We start from the raw sequence: 21,683 nt of genomic DNA, 5'->3' as shown, positions 1-21,683 counted from the left end.
GGATGCCGGCTGAATGATTTCAGCCGAAATCCCGTTCCGATTAACCCCCGCGGCGCCGGAATGCCGATTTTAAGTCAGGACGTACCGGTACGCCCTTGGTCCTTAAGGACTCGGGAAATAGGGCGTACCGGTACGCCCTGTGTCCTTAAGGGGTTAAGCGGGTATAGGTATGTATATACCAACAGTGGTGTACTACAATTACATAAATTAATCAGTGGGGGAGTAGTAACCCCCAAGAAGAAAAACAGACATGGTGACGGGGTAAACACTCGAATACGGGTAAAGGGAAGAAAGTTCTAACCCGAAAGGATTGCAGGGTTGAAGAAAAAAACTTACCCTAGAGGCCCTAAAGGACTGCTAAGTAGAGTTGAGCGAACAACTGGATGTTCGGGTTCGAGAAATTTGGCCGAACTTCCCGGAAATGTTCGGGTTCGGGATCCGAACCCGACCCGAACTTCTTCCCGAACCCGAACCCCATTGAAGTCAATGGGGACCCAAACTTTTCGGCACTAAAAAGGCTGTAAAACAGCCCAGGAAAGGGCTAGAGGGCTGCAAAAGGCAGCAAAGTGTAGTTAAATCCCCTGCAAACAAATGTGGATAGGAAAATGAATAAAAATAAAAATAAAATAAATAAAAATGAACCAATATCAATTGGAGAGAGGTCCCATAGCAGAGAATCAGGCTTCATGTCACCCACCACTGGAACAGGCCACTGTCAGATATTTAGGCCCCGGCACCCAGACAGAGGAGAGAGGTCCCATTGCAGAGAATCAGGCTACATGTCATAGCAGGGAATCAGGCTTCACGTCACCCACCACTGGAACAGGCCATTGTCAGATATTTTGGCCCTGACACCCAGACAGAGGAGAGAGGTCCCATAGCAGAGAATCAGGCTTCATGTCATAGCAGAGAATCAGGCTTCATGTCATAGCAGAGAATCAGGCTTCATGTCATAGCAGAGAATCAGGCTTCACGTCACTCACCACTGGAACAGGCCATTGTCAGATATTTTGGCCCTGGCACCCAGACAGAGGAGAGAGGTCCCATTGCAGAGAATCAGGCTTCATGTCACCCAACACTGGAACAGGCTACTGTCAGATATTTTTAGGCCCCGGCACCCAGACAGAGGAGAGGTTCATTCAACTTTGGGTTGCCCCGCAATATAATGGTAAAATGAAAATAAAAATAGGATTGAATGAGGAAGTGCCCTGGAGTACAATAATATATGGTTATGGGGAGGTAGTTAATGTCTAATCTGCACAAGGGATGGACAGGTCCTGTGGGATCCATCCCTGGTTTATTTTTATGAACATCAGCTTGTCCACATTGGCTGTAGACAGGCGGCTGCGTTTGTCTGTAATGACGCCCCCTGCCGTGCTGAATACAGGTTCAGACAAAACGCTGGCCGCCGGGCAGGCCAGCACCTCCAAGGCATAAAAGGCTAGCTCTGGCCACGTGGACAATTTGGAGACCCAGAAGTTGAATGGGGCCGAACCATCAGTCAGTACGTGGAGGGGTGTGCACACGTACTGTTCCACCATGTTAGTGAAATGTTGCCTCCTGCTAACACGTTCCGTATCAGGTGGTGGTGCAGTTAGCTGTGGCGTGTTGACAAAACTTTTCCACATCTCTGCCATGCTAACCCTGCCCTCAGAGGAGCTGGCCGTGACACAGCTGCGTTGGCAACCTCTAGCTCCTCCTCTGCCTTCCCAATTGTACTTACAGGCGGGAGGAATGGAGGATTACCCACAAAAATCAGGTTTTCCGGGCCCAAAGCTAGCCCTTACTGTGGTGGAGCCGAATATTAAAAAAACGCGCTTGTCCAGAACCAATTTCCGGACGCTAGAGGACTCCTTCCGGCGTTTGGAACGCATACCGGAACGCAGATCGTTATGAACGAGTCACTTCCGATATCGTGACACGCAAAGGTGAAGCGCATAACGAAATCGGAAGTAATACGACATCAGTTCCTGGTACCGAGTGGAACGCAGCAATGGAACGCATCGTCGGATAAGGTACTCCCTCGATGCTTCCAACCATTTAAAGACCCTATTAAAAGGCCCCCCAGTTATTGGGATCATCAAATTCGGTCTTTAAACAAATATTAATAGTATATAGTGGCTCTCCACCCTCCAGCAAAGGCCACAACGAAAAAAGGGGAGGGGGCCTCATCCACACAACCAGTTTTACTTAAAAATAAGATATTAACAAATTCATAATAAGGGAAAGGTTAATGATCGCTTAGCTCATCCCCTATAAGATGAGTACCAAAAAGGAGGGAATGACGCCAAACTTAGTAAAGATAAGGTGATCTGTTACTAGAATCACCTATACATAAAGATGCTTTTCGCATCGAATATGTCCAGTTCAGGGGCTACATACCAAAAAATAAATACAACTTATTACTGACGGAAAATACATACTAGAAGGACAGGGGATTATTAGATGAAGCATGTAAAATTTTGTCTTTCATTTAGACCCAGTGGGGATTGGGACTGAAACCGAAAAATCCAAGAGGCCTCTTTTCTAAGAATCCTCTTGTCCCAGTCACCGTTTCTCTCAGGTAATGGGAGTACCTCGAGTACAGAAAAACTAGCAGAGGCCACATCGCCACTATGGCAATTATTAAAATGATTGGCCACCGGTGTATCTTTTAGTTTTTTTATGTCGTTTAAATGCTCGCAAATCCTTCTTCTGAATTCTCTTTCGGTCTTGCCAATGTAGTCCATAGGAAAATTACATTGGCAAATATACACAACACCTTTTGTTCTACAATTGACAAAGTCCCGGATGGCATAGGAACGTTGTGTCACGGAACATATCACTGTTTTAGAGGTATTAATGAAATTACAAGCCTTGCACGATCTGCATCTAAAAACACCCAGGGGCTTACGATCTAGCCAAGTGCCTTCTTTTTTGGGACCCTCATAGTGGCTATGGGCTAAACAGTCCCGCAGACTTCTGCCTTTGCGATAGGTCACTTGGGGGTATTCCCTGATCGCCTGCGTTAGGTCTGGGTCCATTGTTAGTACTGGCCAATGTTTTTTCAAGATGGACATTACTTCCTTATTGCCAGAGTCGAAGGTGGATATAAGGCGAATCTGACCCTCATCCGAACAATCTTTATGCTTAGGCAGCAGTAGGTCCTCCCTTCTCTTTGTTTCTGCATATTGGAAGAACTCTTTCAGGAGGGTCAAAGGGTACCCTCTCTGCAGTAGTCTATTTTTAATTTTTGTGATTCAGAATAATGACCGTATCATCATTTAGTATCTTCCTGTTTAGGGATTTCTAGGGATCAGGTAGCATTAGGTTCGGGGACCTCCACCATCAGGGGGTTGCCCTGGGCTTAGCAGTCCTTTAGGGCCTCTAGGGTAAGTTTTTTTCTTCAACCCTGCAATCCTTTCGGGTTAGAACTTTCTTCCCTTTACCCTTATTCGAGTGTTTACCCTGTCACCATGTCTGTTTTTCTCCTGCATATACCTTGATCCCTGACCGCATGAACTTCTCGCCAGGAAGATTGGAACAGTTACTGCAACTGGCTTAGTGTGTTCCAGCTGTAGCCTCCAGTGTCATCTCAGACAGGATTTTCAGCATGGCAGGTAGTGTTGGCACACCCAAAAAGAGGATTTTCAGACACCTCAAGCTAAAGCTGATGAATAGATCTGTCATTGCTGATGAGAGCTTTTTATTACCGGCCCCAGCATGCCACTGCCGCTGTATTCCTGCCTACCATCATGTTCTGTACCATAATCTTGCTCCTGCCTCTGCAGCAGTTGCTGCTCCCACTGCTAATGCCCGTACTTACATGCCTATTACTCTTACTGCCACTTACATTAATACTACTGCCTATTCCATTTGCCCTACTGTCACCACCATTACCCCAACACAGCCGCTACTACTATTACCCCAACACAGCCGCACACACATCTACTGGTCTGTTCCATTTTTGCTGCTAATGCTGGTGCTACTTTTGCTGTCAGCTATTACCCCTACACAACTTAACCATTTAATATCCACACTGTATTGCTGCTGCTCCCAAATAGAAAAGAACAAGCCAATATTTTTTTCGGACAATTAATACTTGTGTGTGCATAAACATGGGCAGGCATACTGCTCCCGATAACAAATAATTTTTGGAGGGAACATGGATAGCAATCTAGAAACATATCTTGCTTAGGCACCCTTCTTTAAGGGAGGGTGCCTTAAATACACCAGGGATGACCAGACAAACAGCTTGGAAAGAATTAGGGTGCATGTGGGCAGATCCATTAAAGGGAACCTGTCACTGGGATTTTGTGTATAGAGCTGAGGACATGGGTTGCTAGATCGCCGCTAGCACATCCGCAATACCCAGTTCCCATAGCTCTGTGTGCTTTTATTGTGTAAAAAATAACTATTTGATACATATGCAAATTAACTTGAGATGAGTCCTGTCTCTGACTCATCTCACGTACAGGACTCATCTCAGGTTACTTTGCATGTCTATCAAATCGGTTTTTTGACACAATAAAAGCACACAGAGCTATGTGGACTGGATATTGCGGATGTGCTAGCGACCATCTAGAAACCCATGTCCTCAGCTCTATACACAAAATCCAGGTGACAGGTTCCCTTTAAGAGTTTAAGAGTCGCAGGGAGCATGTATGTGTACCCTAGAGACAGGATGGGGAAGCTTATGCCAGGAAGGAAGGGGAACATGGAACTCTGGCTGCTAGGCCCACTGCAGGTCTGGACTACAGGAACTACAGCAACAAGGTGAGTAGAGTGGCATGCCAGCCCAGAGACTCACTTCAATAGTTTATTGGTTTACTTGAAAACATGGGGCCCCGATCCTAGGGGAGGGCCATAGCATTAAGGTTAACAGCCTAGATCAGAGCTTACTTCAACCCAGGCTGTGAAGTAGGAGACCTTTAGGCCTCTTTCACACAACCGTTTTTCTTTTTTTCCATTTACGGGGTGTTTTTTGCGTTCCGTATACGGTCTGTATACAAAACCATTCATTTTAATGGTTCTGCAAAAAAAACTGAATGTACTCTGTATGCATTCTATTTCCGTATTTCAGTTTTTCCGTTGCATTGAAAGATAGAACATGTCCTATTATTGCCCGCAAATCACGTTCCGTGGCTCCATTCAAGTCAATGGGTCTCCGCAAAAATAAAAAAGGAACACGTACAGAAATGCATCCGTATGTCTTCCGTATCCGTTCCGTTTTTGCGGAACCATCTATTGAAAAAGTTATGCCCAGCCCAATTTTTTCTATGTAATTACTGTATACTGTATATGCCATACGGAAAAACGATAACGGCAAAAACAGAACAGAAACGGAAACACAACGGAAACAAAAAATGGAACAACGGATCCATGAAAAATGGACTGCAAAACACTGAAAAAGCCATACGGTCGTGTGAAAGAGGCCTTAATGACACAGCAGACTGAAGCTTTGTACCATCCACCATCAAAAGACATTAGGAACTTGTTAAGGGGTTATTTGTAATTTTTAGATATGTTCTCTGTGCATTCACCTTTGCAATTTGTGTTGGAATATAACTCCGGGTATTGCTTTTTTAAGTAGTGAGTCTTCTCGGAAATGTCTGCCCAGTCCTAGTTCAGACACCATGTTGGTGCAAATGGAACTGATCAGTGCAAAGAAAAATACAACTTTAATGCTTTGTTCTCCAGCTGCATTACCCACATTCAAATGGGTAATGGGAAATGATTGTCTGTTGGCATTTGACTATACTATACAGGTGGTGCCCATACTGTTTTAGGTGCCACTTTGTTTAGTTACACAAGTTTCACAATTCATATTTTTATTATTTTTGTATAGAAAAGTCAATGGGAAAACGTTTAAACATAACACATGAAGAGCAAGTTCAAATTTCGGGAAAAAACAGGAAATGTCACTTCAAAAACACAGTTTTTAGAGCATTTTATAATTTCCTATTGGCCAACATGTAACATCTGACTTCCAAAAAGAAAAAAGCCTGTCACATTGCTGTTCACTGTGACACTTGTTGACGTGTAGGCTGGCTATATGCTCTCTTGCATTCTGACTGCTAGCTGTGGCCGTCTTAGGCCGAATGCACATGGCCGTGGAACACGGACGTGAGCGGTCCTTGGTATCCCGGCCTGACATCCTGCTGACAGCAGGAGCGCACGGCATCATTGGTTGCTATGACGTTGTGTGCTTTATGTATCATACGAGTGTATTACTGTAGTGCAGCGGCGGCATGAAGCGCACGGTGTCATAGCAACCAATGACGCCGTGCACTCCTGCTGTCCGCAGGATGCCAGGCCGGGATACCATGGACCGCTCACGTCCGTGTGCATTCGGCCTTAGTGTGTGAGCTGTGTCCTGTGAGTATTCTGCTCCTTGTGCCACTGACACTCACTGCCATGTAGGCTGGCTGCATGCACACTTGCATACTGGCTGTACTTGATGTTCAAATGTATGCTGGTTCCTTGGTTGGTGCGAGATGGCTGCAGCCTGTGCTCTGTGAATTGTGTGCTCCCTGTGTCTATTTAGGATTAATGCTTTCCTAAACTTATTAGAATATCAGGTGCCTTAATCACCCTGCTATTAAGATCTTTGTGCAATATGCCTGGGAGTTCAGTATTTCTCCAGGAATGCCGATTGAAGTGTGCTTTCTCTTCTGACCAGTGTCTTTGTGTGAATACAAGGCACTTACTAATGTATTGTGATTGTCCATATTGCCTCCTTTGCTGGCTCGATTCATTTTTCCATCACGTTATACACTGCTTGTTTCCATGGTTACGGCCATCCTGCAATCCATCAGCATGACTGTGCTTACACACTATAGGAAAAAGCACCAGCCTATGTGCGCTCCCAAGGTCCCAGCCACCAGAGAGGGCAGCACTTTTTCCTATAGTGTCCAAGCACGACCACCACTGCTGGATTGCAGGGTGGTTGTAACTATGGAAACGAGAAGTGTATAATGTAATGGAAAAATGAATCTAGCCAGCAAAGGAGGGAATATGGATAATAATAATAATACATTAGTAAGCACCTTGTATTAGCTTTCTCTACATGATAAATGCCACATGCTGAAGTGAGACAACCCCTTTAATGTCTTTATGTCCTGATCTGTCTGTGAATACCTTGCTCCCTGTATCCTGATCCTCATGGGTTCAGTGGCGGATCCAGAGCCTGGTCTCGGGAGGGGCACTTCCAGATTATTTTCTGTCCACCACCACAGAACAATGGTGCTTATAGAACAGACTACACAGTGTAGTGGTATACTGTATATTGTGTGGCACAGTGTAGGCTATATGTGTATACCATAAACATATTCCACATGAAAACTTACAATTACTTAGCCCTTGGGGATCTTGGACACCACTTCAACACTTGGCTGGGGGGTTCGGTGGAGATGATGTTGTGTTTTATCCTAATGAGAAAGATTTCATAATAAGGATTTGGAGAAAAGGCAGAGGGATATCAGAGCAGGGAGAGGCTGGTGCTGGTACTAGGGGCTCATACCATGGGGGAGTAATTAAACCCACCATAATGCCCCCCCCCCCCCCCAATAGAAATAATTCTCCTTATAATGCGACAGTGCAAAAAATACCCTTGTAATCCCCCCAGTTGAGCAAATGTCCCCTTAGTGCCCCCATAATGTGCCAGTATAAAATACCCCTATATAGTGCCCCCAGTAAATGCCTCCATAGTGCTCCTCTCCCCCCTTCCTCCTAGTGCCCCCCATAATGTACCAGTATAAATTGCCCCAGTAGATGCCCTCAGTGTCCCCCATAATTTGCAAGTATAAAATACCCCTTCTTAGTGCCCCCCGTAGATGACCCCATAGTACTCCTCTTCCCCTTCCTCATAGTACCCACCATAATGTGTCCCAGTATAAAATTCTACTGTACAGAGCCCCCCTATATAAAACACCCCTTCTTTGTGGCCTCAGTAGATGCCCCTATAGTGCCCCCAATAATGTGCCAGTAATAACAGCCCCCCATCATGTGCCAGTAATAACAGCCCCCCATCATGTGCCAGTAATAACAGCCCCCCATCATGTGCCAGTAATAACAGCCCCAACCTCATGTGCCAGTAATGACAGCCCCCCATTATGTGCCAGTAATGACAGCCCCCCATTATGTGCCAGTAATGACAGCCCCCCATTATGTGCCAGTAATGACAGCCCCCCATTATGGGCCGGTAATGACAGCCCCCATTATGTGCCAGTAATGACAGCCCCCCCATTATGTGCCAGTAATGACAGCCCCCCCATTATGTGCCAGTAATGACAGCCCCCCCATTATGTGCCAGTATTGACAGCCCCCCATTATGTGCCAGTAATGACAGACCCCCATTATGTGCCAGTAGCCAGAGCCCCCCATTATGTGCCAGTAGCCAGAGACCCCCATTATGTGCCAGTAGCCAGAGACCCCCATTATGTGCCAGTAGCCAGAGACCCCCATTATGTGCCAGTAGCCACCAGTATTGTACACAAAAAAAATAAACACTTATACCTCTTCCGGCCTGCGCTGGCCTCTGATAGGCGGCCGGCCTAGTGCCTGCCGCCTATCAGAGGAAGGGAAAGGGGCACGCCTCTCCCTCCCCTGTCTCAGCACAGCCATCTGTATCGCTGTCCTGAGGACGGCGATACAAATGACTATGGAGATGAACACTTCCACAATGGAAGCGTTCATCTCCCTGTATCCTGCCGCCGCCCCCCACTTCTGAGCAGCTCGGGGGGCAATTGCCTTGTTGCCCCCCCTGGATCCAGCAGTGCATGGGTTCCAAGCTATGTAAAAATGTTTCTATGTTGCAATGTCTGCATGTCTGCTTGTGAACACCATTCTTCCTGTTCCGCATGGGTTCCAGGCAAGCTGTATTTCTCTGATTATGTTCTAATTTGTCTATGTTCGCCATGCTCTGTGTATCCTGATTTGCATATGTTATTGGCTATGTGGCTCTGTCTGTAATCCTGTATCCTGGTCTTCTGTCTGAACAGTGTTCTATATTGTATGCCTGGATTGCTGGTGCCCTGAACCAGCATCTCAGTTTCTTTGCAGGTCAGCTGCCAAGTGTACCGGGACCATCCCAGAAGAAAGTGGTCTGGTCACCCCCCTGCCGTGAAGACAAGATCCCTCTCTAGGGGTTAAAGGGTGAAAACTAGAGGAGCAGTCATTTGGCACAGTGGTTTACTTCTGCCACAGAGCCGCCTAATCCTTAACAGCTTGCACTGGAACCTGCTGTCCTTCTTAGTTGTTGTTCCTTCCTGGCCTTTTTTAATCTGATTGTATGTGTCTGATACTTTTGTTTAGTAAACCATTTTTTTGGGGGGCTTTCTCTGAATCTTGTTGTCTGTTTTGTGTACACTAGTAATATGTCTGAAACCATCCTGAAAAGGGCTGTCCACCTTTTTCTCAGACCCTCAAATATGGCTAGACCCACAGTAATGATCATACTTACATCATTCCCGCTACTCAATTGCTCCGACGCTGGCTCTGATAGTTCTGGGTCTCCCAGCATCAACATTATGTTTGAAATGGGGCACATGACTTCTGCAACATATTACTGGCTGCAGCAGTGATGTCTCACCTGTGCAGCACATGACCCAGTCATATTCCGCATGGGTGATCTGACTGCTACTAGTCATTCACTGCAGAAGTCACATGTCCCACATGAAAATGAATGTTGATGCTTGGAGACCAGGCACCTGCAGAACTGGTATCTTTAAAAGCAACAGAGCTGGAGCTATATGGCATGTATCATCACTGAGAGTTTGGCGACTGTGGGAGGGTCTAAAAAAAGTGGACAACCCTTTTAAAGATATGCACCTCATGTCTCATTCACACGTCAGTGATTTCCATCAGTGATTTTGAGCCCAAACCAGGTGCTTCTCTAAATACAGAACAGGAGCAGATCTTTCCCTTATAACATAGTACTATAATTTTCTATTTCTTTCTTTTTACAGGTATTAAACCCAATTTACGGTTTTTCAGTTTACTCAATAAGTATCTGGCTTGCAAATGGTTATTTTGAGTTTTCCATAATCATATTACTGTTAAGTATTATATCTCTTTTTTCAACAACTTATTTATTGAGAAAGGTGAGGATTTTAATGTTAATTTCTTAATCTATTTAAAGTTTGCGATGAGAAACATTTTGTGGCCTTATCGGCATGGGTATAGAGACTCATTTCTGGTAACTCAGAGTTTATATACTTCACTTTAGGCCCCATTCACACAACCCTATTTTTTGTTCCGCATTTTTAGTTGATAGGTTGCGGACTCGTTCATTTCAATGACTCTGCAAAAAATGCGGACATAACACAGTATGTCCATTCCATAGCGCGGCAAAAAAAAAATAACATGTCCTAACGATAGGCATTGTTACAATGGATCCGCATGGGTGCAACATGGACTTCACATGCACGTCATCTGGATTTTTTGCAGATCCATATTTTGCGGACCACAAAATCCATACGGTCGTGTGAATAAACCCTTAGGCTGGGTTCACACGGGCGTTGTGGGAAAACATGTGGGTGCATTGCGGGAATATGCACGATTTTTCCCCGCGAAAGCAAAGCTTTTTAATGCATTTTGCACACGTGTGAGAATAATCTGCATTTTTAGTACCCAGACCCGAACCCGGACTTCTTCACAGAAGTTCAGGTTTGGGTTCAGTATTCTGTAATTTTTATTATTTTCCCTTATAACATGGTTTTAAGGGAAAATAATAGCATTCTTTAATACAGAATGCTTAGTAGAAGGTCAATTGAGGGTTAAATTTTTTTTTTTAAATAACTCACCTCCTCCAATTGATCGCGTAGCTGCCAGTCTCCTGTTCTTTCTTCAGGACCTGTCAAAGGACCTCTGGTGACATCACTGGGCTCATCACATGGTCCATCACCATGGTGATGGATCATGTGATGTATCATGTGATGAGCACAGTGACGTCACCACAGGTCCTTTGACAGGTCCTGAAGAAAGAACAGGAGACTGGCAGCTACGCGATCAATTGGAGGAGGTGAGTAAATTGTATATTTTTTTTTTTAACCCCAATTGACCTTCTACTAAGCATTCTGTGTTAAAGAATGCTATTATTTTCCCTTATAACCATGTTATAAGGGAAAATAATACAGTGAATAGACTTTCATCTTAGCAAACATGCGTGAAAATTGCACCGCATCTGCACTTGCTTGCGGATGCTTGCGATTTTCACGAAGCCCCATTAACTTCTATGGGGCCTCCGTTGCATGAAAAACGCACAATATAGAGCATGCTGCGATTTTCATGCAATGCTCAAGTGATGTGTGAAAATCACAGCTCATGTGCACAGTCTCATAGAAATAAATGGGTCCGGCTTCAGTGCGGGTACAATGCGTTCACCTCACGCATTGCACCCGCGTGGAAATCTCACCCGTGTGAACCCAACCTTCAACTGTAATAGATCTAATTGATGGATGTGATCTAGTGAATGTGACTTCTTGTATAGTCTCAAGATTTTCTTTAGTTGATCCAATATTTACATTTTTCATTTTGACTTATGGAAAGGATTTGAGTGCCTTCCAAACTATAACAGAGGATGTCTCATTATCATTTTTGGAAAAATTCTCTCAGCTTTCTTTGCAATTGTGTCTTATTTGCTATTGGGCTAAGTAATATTATATTCAGTCCCCAGTTTGCAGTTGTTGTTTTTTTTAGGTAAAATAAGTATGTTAAAAATCAAGGAGACTAGGACATGGTCGAAAGCAGTATGTTGACAATTTTTGAATTGTTGTAGAATGAGAGAAAATTTTGTGGGAAAAGAATATAGGGGTACATTTATTAAGTCTTAATGAAGCTCTGCACTGGTCTTGGATCCGCTGGAGTTATGAAGAGGCGCCGGCCTCTACATAACTTTGTCGGATCTAGTGCCGCTTCTATATAGGAGACAGCTACCTAGCTGTCTTACATTTAGACCTTTTTCTACGCCTGAAACAGATGCAGAAAATAGTAAATGAGACGGGCCCACTATCCTGTCCTCTTCCTCACCCATGCGTTAGCGAGGAAAAGTATCAAATTGAAAACTGTGCCAGAAATACACCTAATATAGGCATATTTCAGCTTCATAAATGATCCTCATATTCTTGATAGCAAGTTTTTGTTCTTTTTGTTTTAATTTTTTATTTATTTTTTTAGCATTCTGTTAAACTACATAATATGGTGGCATCCCACAACAACATAGTGGTTTCTGTGCTTCAAAGGAATGGAGGTAGTTTTTTTTTTCTTTCTTTTACTGTAAGTCTTTGTTTTAAAGTATGATCCATTAAAAATGATAGTTTCCAATAGTCAACAATAGCAATTGGCTGATCGGCCCTTCCATTATAAGGTGTAGTCATTTTCTGCACATTACACGTTAAATCAAACATGTTTAGAATGATAAATCGGTCATTCTAGATTCAAAGAATAGAAAATAGTTTTTGTGATTTCTTAATGTTAATTATCCTAGCATTTCATTTGATGGCATAACAAAGGTGACATAGTTTTATCTTGTCTAATCAACAAAAACCATGTTGTATGTCTGCTCGTCTCAAATTAGAAATATCACCACTGCAAATAGCATTAATGTATGCAATTAATGTCCAATTTTTCAGAAGCTTTGATAGATCCATGAATTCATTCCAAGAATATTCAACCTATCATTTTACATAATCTGAGGGCATTATTTTTTTACGCTTAAGATGGTCAAACATTTTAGCTGTCAGCTGAGTGATTATTTGGCCAGTTATAACTCTGGCCACAGTTATCTCCCCAAGTAGCTCAGGAAGCTATGCCTGTGAAGTCCCCATACATATTAGATGCTCAGCCAGTCCCATCAAAATTGCCATGTTTGGCTGATATAAATCTTATGTTTATAGCTAACTTTAGAAATCACCTCCATGGATAAATAGCGAAAACACATAATACATTTGATCTTGGTAGCTGTGGAAAAAGCTGTAATCAATAAATTGATACACAAGTCCATAAACATCCTTATAACAATAGAATGGCTGGATACATGCCAAAATATGTCAAAATACAATATCACTCAAAAGAAGGTAAAGGGGATAACTTATTCCTTGATTATTAGAGAAATATGAGATACAAAATGTTATGAATATTTTACCATGTCCAGGGGAGAGGGAGGGAATATGAAGGAAGAGGATGAGAAGAGACTGGTTCTAAATATCAGCCAATAATGTACAAACCGGATTCCAAAAAAGTTGGGACACTAAACAAATTGTGAATAAAAACTGAATGCAATGATGTGGAGATGGCAAATGTCAATATTTTATTTGTAATAGAAATTAGATGACAGATCAAACGTTTAATCTGAGTAAATGTATCATTTTAAAGGAAAAATACGTTGATTCAAATTTTCACGGTGTCAACAAATCCCAAAAAAGTTGGGACAAGTAGCAATAAGAGGCTGGAAAAAGTAAATTTGAGCATAACGAAGAGCTGGAAGACCAATTAACACTAATTTGGTCAATTGGCAACATGATTGGGTATAAAAAGAGCTTCTCAGAGTGGCAGTGTCTCTCAGAAGCCAAGATGGGTAGAGGATTACCAATTCTCACAATGTTGCGCAGAAAGATAGTGGAGCAATATCAGAAAGGTGTTACTCAGCGGAAAATTGCAAAGACTTTGCATCTATCATCATCAACTGTGCATAACATCATCCGAAGATTCAGAGAATCTGGAACAATCTCTGTGCGTAAGGATCAAGGCCGTAAAACCATACTGGATGCCCGTGATCTCCGGGCCCTTAAACGACACTGCACCACAAACAGGAATGCTACTGTAAAGGAAATCACAGAATGGGCTCAGGAATACTTCCAGAAACCATTGTCAGTGAACACAATCCACCGTGCCATCCGCCGTTGCCAGCTGAAACTCTACAGTGCAAAGAAGAAGCCATTTCTAAGCAAGATCCACAAGCTCAGGCATTTTCACTGGGCCAGGGATCATTTAAAATGGAGTGTGGCAAAATGGAAGACTGTTCTGTGGTCAGACGAGTCACGATTCGAAGTTCTTTTTGGAAATCTGGGACTCCATGTCATCCGGACCAAAGAGGACAAGGACAACCCAAGTTGTTATCAACGCTCAGTTCAGAAGCCTGCATCTCTGATGGTATGGGGTTGCATGAATGCGTGTGGCATGGGCAGCTTGCATGTCTGGAAAGGCACCATCAATGCAGAAAAATATATTCAGGTTCTAGAACAACATATGCTCCCATCCAGACGTCATCTCTTTCAGGGAAGACCCTGCATTTTTCAACAAGATAATGCCAGACCACATTCTGCATCAATCACAACATCATGGCTGCGTAGGAGAAGGATCCGGGTACTGAAATGGCCAGTCTGCAGTCTAGATCTTTCACCTATAGAGAACATTTGGCGCATCATAAAGAGGAAGGTGCAACAAAGAAGGCCCAAGACGATTGAACAGTTAGAGGCCAGTATTAGACAAGAATGGGAGAGCATTCCTATTTCTAAACTTGAGAAACTGGTCTCCTCGGTCCCCAGACGTCTGTTGAGTGTTGTAAGAAGAAGGGGAGATGCCACACAGTGGTGAAAATGGCCTTGTCCCAACTTTTTGGGGATTTGTTGACACCATGAAATTCTGATTCAACATATTTTTCCCTTAAAATGGTACATTTTCTCAGTTTAAACTTTTGTTCCGTGATTTATGTTCTATTCTGAATAAAATATTAGAATTTGGCACCTCCACATCTTTGCATTCAGTTTTTATTCACGATTTGTATAGTGTCCCAACTTTTTTGGAATCCGGTTTGTATTAATGGTAAGAAAATGATGTCCTCTAATAGAGATGAGTGCATAATAAAAAATAGAAAATCAGATTAATCATGAATTTCATTTAAAAAAAATCTTCTACCAAATTAATCAAAATTTTGGGGATTTATTTTGGGCGAATCACACATAACGGTACCCACCATTTTACACTTGCAAGAGAAACAGGGCAGGGAGGATGAGCAAAGATAATCACATGACTTGCCCACAATGCTTTGCAGTGACACCGACACCATTATGAGCTCAACCAATGATGTGATAGGTTTTGTCTGCAATGTCTCTGATAGGCACCAATTACAGACACCAGCTTGCGATTTAAAAGTCTTAAATGGACAGTGTAGTTATATATTTAGTTAGCTAGATTAAATTACTCGGTACAAAGTCAGATTTTATTAGTATGGAGAATGCATAGGGGCAGTTAGTGTACTGGAAATGGGTGTGGAACAGTGAGGGCAGCTGCTAAGGCTGGTCAAAAATCATTTAAAAAGACAGTACTCTTTTTTTCTGTGCATGCTAGTAATTTTCTTGTCCAAAAACTTATTACAAATCTTCATGTTATAGCAGTGGGTGTGAAACCACTTTGTTAACCAACCGATTTTTGGTTTAGGATTAAGCCTAAAGGCATTAATACCCAGGTATTTACCTTTTAAGCCCTATACAGGGATTTGGACTTTATTGCAGGTGAGCTACTTCTTGGAGTAGTTTCTGTGAGGGTAACATCTATGAGTTATAACAGTGTAGGACACATTAGAGTCAGACAAAATTGTAGTCAGGGACAGGTTGAGATCAGGGATGGCAGAGTACATGCAATCAGGAATAAGTCTAAGCTCAGGGCAAGCATCATAAAGGCAAATCTTGTAACAGAGACCAGTCAGGCAGTGAAGGGTCAAAATAAACAAAACTCACAGGCATACAACAGAAAGAACAAATTTTATAGGAACTTAGAAATAAGAAACCTATTGCTGAGGTACCATCTCACTGGGGAAGGTATTGAAATACTGTACTCAAGGTTGCCAGCCATTGACTAAGGAAGTTTAGGGTGTGCATGCTGAGCCTTTACGGGCCTTTATGGGCAGAGGACGAGAGCCTTTGCTGACAAGCAGAAGGTATGTCCAGTCTATCAGGTAATACTAGCAGAACAGTGACATCTGTGCCACAGCTGCCACCATAAAGCTTCTATAGTTCATAAGTGATTCATAGACAAATTCCCAGCACCGCCTGCAGCATATATTTCACTGCATATGCTGAACAAATCCACCCCTGTTTATTGCCAAGAAAAACTGTTGCAGTTTTGCTACCATTTACACTTGCACAATTTAGTACATTTTAGTGCATCAATACCAGTGTGCAATGTCTATGTAAGCATAAGACATTTAATTGTATTTATAATTATTACTCCCAAAAAACTGTTGCAATCTTGCTACTATTTATAATTGTGCAATTGTACACATTTTAATATGTCATTAAGTGTACAGTGTATTCATAGCAGAGGATGTTTAATTGCACCTGTAATTCTTACTCCAAAAAACAGGTACAATCTGTGCACTTTTCCACATTAATTTATCACTACCAGTGTATATTGTATTTTATTTATTTTTTTAAACTTGTTGCAATTTTTCGACCATTTATAAGTGTACAAATAAGCGTATTTTGCAGCATCCCTGAAAACATATAGTTTGACTGTTTCCATTTGTGCTTTTTTTTTTCTGAACAGAATTATTTTTTGAGGCAGTCAGCTAGTTCTTTATCTTCTTCCATATACCTTCCTTCTTTTGTTTTTAATTTGGTAATTCCTTGTTTTAGTTTCCTTTTTTCATTTATGTATCTGAAGAATGCCTTATCGCCTTTTTTCCCTGACTGAGCTAACTTCTCTTCTGCCTGTGCTTTAGAAGCTCTTATAACTTGTTTGGCCTCTCTCTGCCTAATCTTATAAATTTGCCTGTCATCCTCGTTTTTCTTTTTTTTTATAATTCCTAAATGCTATCTTTTTGTTTTTAATGATTTTGGCCACTTCTGCATGTTAAATTCCCCCAGTATGTTTTACATTGAAGTTAAATCAGTTTCCGGTTTCTATGGTTAGTGAAATCTTAGTTGAAACTGCACCTTATAAACAACTTTTTTGCAATATGATTAAGATAGATTTGCTGGAAGATGGATGATAACATAAAAACTATGCTGGTAAAATCTTTTTCATCATGCAGCCAGGGCCGGTGCCACCGATAAGCAGAGTAGGCCACCACGTAGAACACACTCTTGCTGGGAGCGCCAGCGGTATGGAGTCTGTCCGCAATAGAAGTCACAATAGCAGACTGCTACTAGCAGTGGCGTTGCGACACAGGAGCTGCCGGTGCGGGGCGCACCGGGTGACATATCTGATGGGGTGATCCCGGTCTGGACCCGACACGCACGCCTGCACAGCCAGCCCCGCTCCTTTAAACTTACACTGTTCCAGCTCCCTGGCGTCGGCGGCCCCGACGCTGCACTATCCTTCTGAGCGTGTACATCGTCAGGACATAGTGCGCGCACTATGACCTGACGCTGCACGCTGTCAGGTGACAGTGCAGCACCAGCGGGAAGACGGGAGCGCAAGGAAGAGGAGCCGCAGCGTTCTAGGTAAGTATTGTAGTAAGTAGTTAGTGTTTTTGTACTATATTTGAGGTGTTATTGGAATATTAGTCTTTAATATCTCTCTTGTCTCACAGTGTTTTTAATTTTTTTGTTATTTATTTTACCATTCTATACTGTTTTAATATTTCTATTTCTTTTGTAATTTTTATGTTATGTTTGGAAATCTTGTTGGCACTTGACATATGTGCAATGCTGCTATTTTATGTTTTGCAAATGAGAAAATGTTTACAATTAAAATGTTTTAATTAAATATTCTATTTTACAATTTTTATTATTTGCTCGAAAGGCTGATTTTGGGAGGGATGATTGTAACAGGACTTCTGTAGAATATCAAAAATTAGCTGGTCAAGTAAAATGTTTCATGTAACAATCATTAAATAGGTGGCCGACAAATAAGGGTCGGGTCAAAGGGCATGGTCAATGGGCAGAGTCAAGGGGGGGGCAGCAAAATTTGCTTTTGCCTAGGGTGGCAAAAATCCTTGCACCAGTCCTGCATGCAGCTATATAAAATACATATCTTAGAATGCTAAGACCTTTATAGACATTTATACTGTATTAATTCAGTTCTTCTTTCCAGTGGTTAAAGAGGTTGAATCCAAATACCTGGTACCAGGAGATGTGCTAATTATATCTGAGAAAAAGTTTTACCTTCCTTGTGATGCTTTATTGATATCTGGGGGATGTATTACAAATGAGTGCATGCTAACAGGTAAAATAAGATATAATATTTTAATTATATGTTTCATATATTGCATGAAACAGTTGATAATATTACATTCTGCCTACAGTAAAAGGTGTTCCCTGATGCCACAAGCCTTGCTTAAATTATACCACGCACAACAATGATTTTGCTATTGAAAGAAAAATATGTGATTTAGGCTACATGCACACGAACGTTGTTTGTTTCCCTGTCCCTTCAGGTTTTTTTTTGCGGATAGGATGCAGACCCATTCATTTCAATAGGTCCACAAAAAATGGGGACAGCACACCGTGCGCTATCCGCATCCGTATGTCCGTTCCGTAGCCCCGCAAAAAAAATATAGCATGTTCTATTCTTGTACGTTTTAGGTATTGTTACAATGAATCCGCAAAAAAATAAAACGGATGGCATACGGATGTACCGCAAAACACATACGGTCGTGTGCATGTAGCCTTATACTAAAATTTACGCACTGATTCCAAATATGAACTCGGAATTTGCCTGACCCCTTAAGGACCCTGGGATTTTCCATTTTTGCTTTTTTGTTTTTCACACCCCGCCTTCCCATAGTCCTAACTTTTTTATTTTTCAATTCACATAGCCTTATGAGGGCTTATATTTTGCGGGACAAGTTTTACTTTCTAATGGCACCATTTACGGTTGCAGACCATGTATTAGGAAGCGGGAAAAGAATTCCAAATTGGGTAGAATTGGGGAAAAAACACAATTCTGATAAAGGTTTTTATTTTTTTTATTTTTTGCACTGTACACTATGTGGTAAAATTGACCTGTTATCTTCATTCTCCAGGTCAGTACAGTTACAATGATACAACACTTGCATAATATTTCTTGCGTTTTAATAATGAAAAAAAAATTAAAACCTTTGAGGCAAAAAATTTAATTTTATAACCATAGTCTGACCCCTATAAATTTTTTGTAGTTATGTGTACGGGGCTGTGTGAGGGCTTATGTTTTGTGGGACGATCTGTTCTTTTCAGTGATACCAATTTTAAGTGTGTTCACTTTTTAGAAAAAAATTATTGGGTAGTCGAAGTGACAAAAAATTGCAAATTGGCAGTTTTTTTTCCCGTTACGCCATTTGCCGTATGTCATTAATATTGTTATATTTTAATAGTATGGGCATTTTCGCATGCGTCAATGCCCATGATGTTTATTTTTTATTGTTTAAGTATTTTTATTTTAAGGAAAGGGGGTGATTTTTATTTTTTATTTTTTTGTAAAAACTGTTTTTAATTATATTTTCTTTATTCACCTTGTGTTACAATAACTGGCAATCATTAGATTGCCTATTGTGTTCATTAATGTCTATATAGACACCATTAAACACTTAATTTGCACTATACCAATACAATGCTGCCACCTAGTGTCCTGTATTAGTATAGTCATCTAATAGGCACCAAAGCCTGCTTAAGGCTTCAGCCTATTAGATCAATGTAACAGGTTCCCGATCTCAGCCGGAGAACGCTGTTACTGGAGCGGAAGTGCGCGACTTCCGCTTCCGGACTGCGCAGATGCCGTGTTCACATTTGACCACGGCATCTGAAAGGGAAAATGTATGTGATCAGCCTTATGGCTGATTGCATACATGTGCCGTGGGTCTCAGCTATTTAAAATAGCAGAAACCTGGTGGCTATGGCGGACGCTGTGAGCGGGTGCCATGTTTGGGGACTGGACTTGCACAGTACATGTAGGTCCTTAAGAGTTAAGGATTAAGGGGTTAAGTTATACATGCAAAGCTTATTCATTTATAATATTAATGCAATACATTGGAGATATTCCAATGGACATGTCCATACCTGTTCGGACGCACTCAGGCTAATGTCAGCAGTAGGTATATAAGGCAAGCTGGACAGATTTTGATAAAGTGATCTGTTATAGTGCTATCAGATTTGAAACTTAAGATGGAAAAATGCAAATGCAAATGTGCAATTGACCAACAAAGCAGTTCTGTGAACCTTTAGATGAGCCTGTGTGTACATAGGCCTCTACTATGGCAATTCTTTGTGGTAACTACATTGTGTGGGATATACGCACAACACAAAGGAGATGGGCCTGAGCACTAATTGATTGCTATAGGCAGCTAGAGGGATTTACTGTAAGATAATTTTCATAAATGAGACTGAGAAGCATTACCCTGTACAAACCACACAAGGGCTCATGTTGGTGGTTTGCTGCTGAGTTTTTTTTTTTTTTTTTTGCATGTTGTTTTTTTGTGGATGTTGCTATTGATGTAAACTGAATGGGCAACTTCTATTTTTTTATTACATCACTATATAAAAAAAAATATTCTGAAATCTTTCAGTTTTCATTCTGACAACTGAGCCTCACAATTGTTTTTTTTTATTATCAGATATACGGCAATTTTGGGTGCATTTATGGCACAGATTGAGGCACAAAAGTTATTTGGACCACAATCTGCGACGTATTTTATTTTTTATAAGCTTTATTGGAAGCTCAACAATACACATAATATTTATACATAATGTGTATCAATATAACAGAAAATTGCAATAATACCAAAACATAACAGATCCTTTGCCTGAAGTTGGAAAGTAAGATAACATAGCAGTCAAAGTAGTTAGAGATCTAGACATTAACACCGCTAAAATGTCCTATACAATTCCCAAGCTTTCACTTCATGAAGCTATCACTTCATATTTTCTTTGAATCCCATCATCTGTGTATTCATTTAGACATAAGAGCTACACATGAGCTGTCAGATGATGGGAAAGAAAACACAAAGTGACAGCTTGCAAAGAGACTGATTTCTAACTCTTGTATATAGGAATCAGTTGAAATTTTTAATGAAAACAAACTTAAAAAAAGATTTTTAGCCCAAAATGAGTAAAATGCAAAGCAATCATAACAAAAACTGCCCTTGTGTAAATAACATTCAAATCCTCTTAATTGTTGTTCACAGATCAGAGCAGCAGCAGAAAGATGGCTGTCCCAAAATCTTTAGTAAATAGAATAAATCATAATAATCAGAAACTAAAAGACATAAAATATGGTTCTCACAACTGCTTTCTTGTAAAAAAAAATCTTCTACTTTCTCATTTGAGCTAGTTTTAAAATTGCATTATTTTTCTTTAAGGTGAAAGTGTTCCTGTGACAAAAGTTCCTTTACCAAATGTAGATAATGGAATTCCTTGGAATTTGCACAGTGGAGAAAATAATCGAGCACATATGCTGTATTGTGGAACAGAAGTTATAAAGACAATACTCCCTGTTGAAGGATCTGTAAAAGCTCTGGTCTTAAAAACAGGTGAGAGAACTGAAGAAGTGAAGTCAACACAGGGCATCCTATAGTAGAGGATAAGGGCAGTGTATAGGTTAGTGAAAAGCCATGCAGGAAAGCATATGTGACATATAAGGATGAATGAATCAATTCTAAATTAATCAGAGTCGTTAAAAATTTCACAAAAATTTATCCATAAAAAGAATTCAAAGATTTTAGATTAGTTTTGGATGAATCATCACAGTGCCCACCAGCATTACTGTTAATTTGGGCAGGGAAAAACAAT

The 21,683-nt window shown here is 41.3% G+C and overlaps 1 protein-coding gene across 2 annotated transcripts in view; it reads left to right on the top strand.

Moving 5' to 3' along the window:
* Positions 1 to 21,683, top strand: part of LOC122935810 (probable cation-transporting ATPase 13A5) — a 285,360-nt gene that overhangs the window by 59,398 nt on the left and 204,279 nt on the right. For both annotated transcript variants that reach the window (XM_044291709.1, XM_044291708.1), the window contains exons 7-10: positions 9,948 to 10,082; positions 12,157 to 12,229; positions 18,016 to 18,147; positions 21,254 to 21,424. In XM_044291709.1, the coding sequence (XP_044147644.1) occupies positions 9,948 to 10,082; positions 12,157 to 12,229; positions 18,016 to 18,147; positions 21,254 to 21,424 (511 nt within the window). The remainder of the gene's footprint in view (positions 1 to 9,947; positions 10,083 to 12,156; positions 12,230 to 18,015; positions 18,148 to 21,253; positions 21,425 to 21,683) is intronic.

This window comes from Bufo gargarizans, chromosome 4 (assembly GCF_014858855.1).
Source record: "Bufo gargarizans isolate SCDJY-AF-19 chromosome 4, ASM1485885v1, whole genome shotgun sequence".
In the NCBI taxonomy this organism is placed as follows: Eukaryota; Metazoa; Chordata; class Amphibia; order Anura; family Bufonidae; genus Bufo; species Bufo gargarizans.
This window is presented reverse-complemented; position numbering and strand designations above follow the sequence as displayed.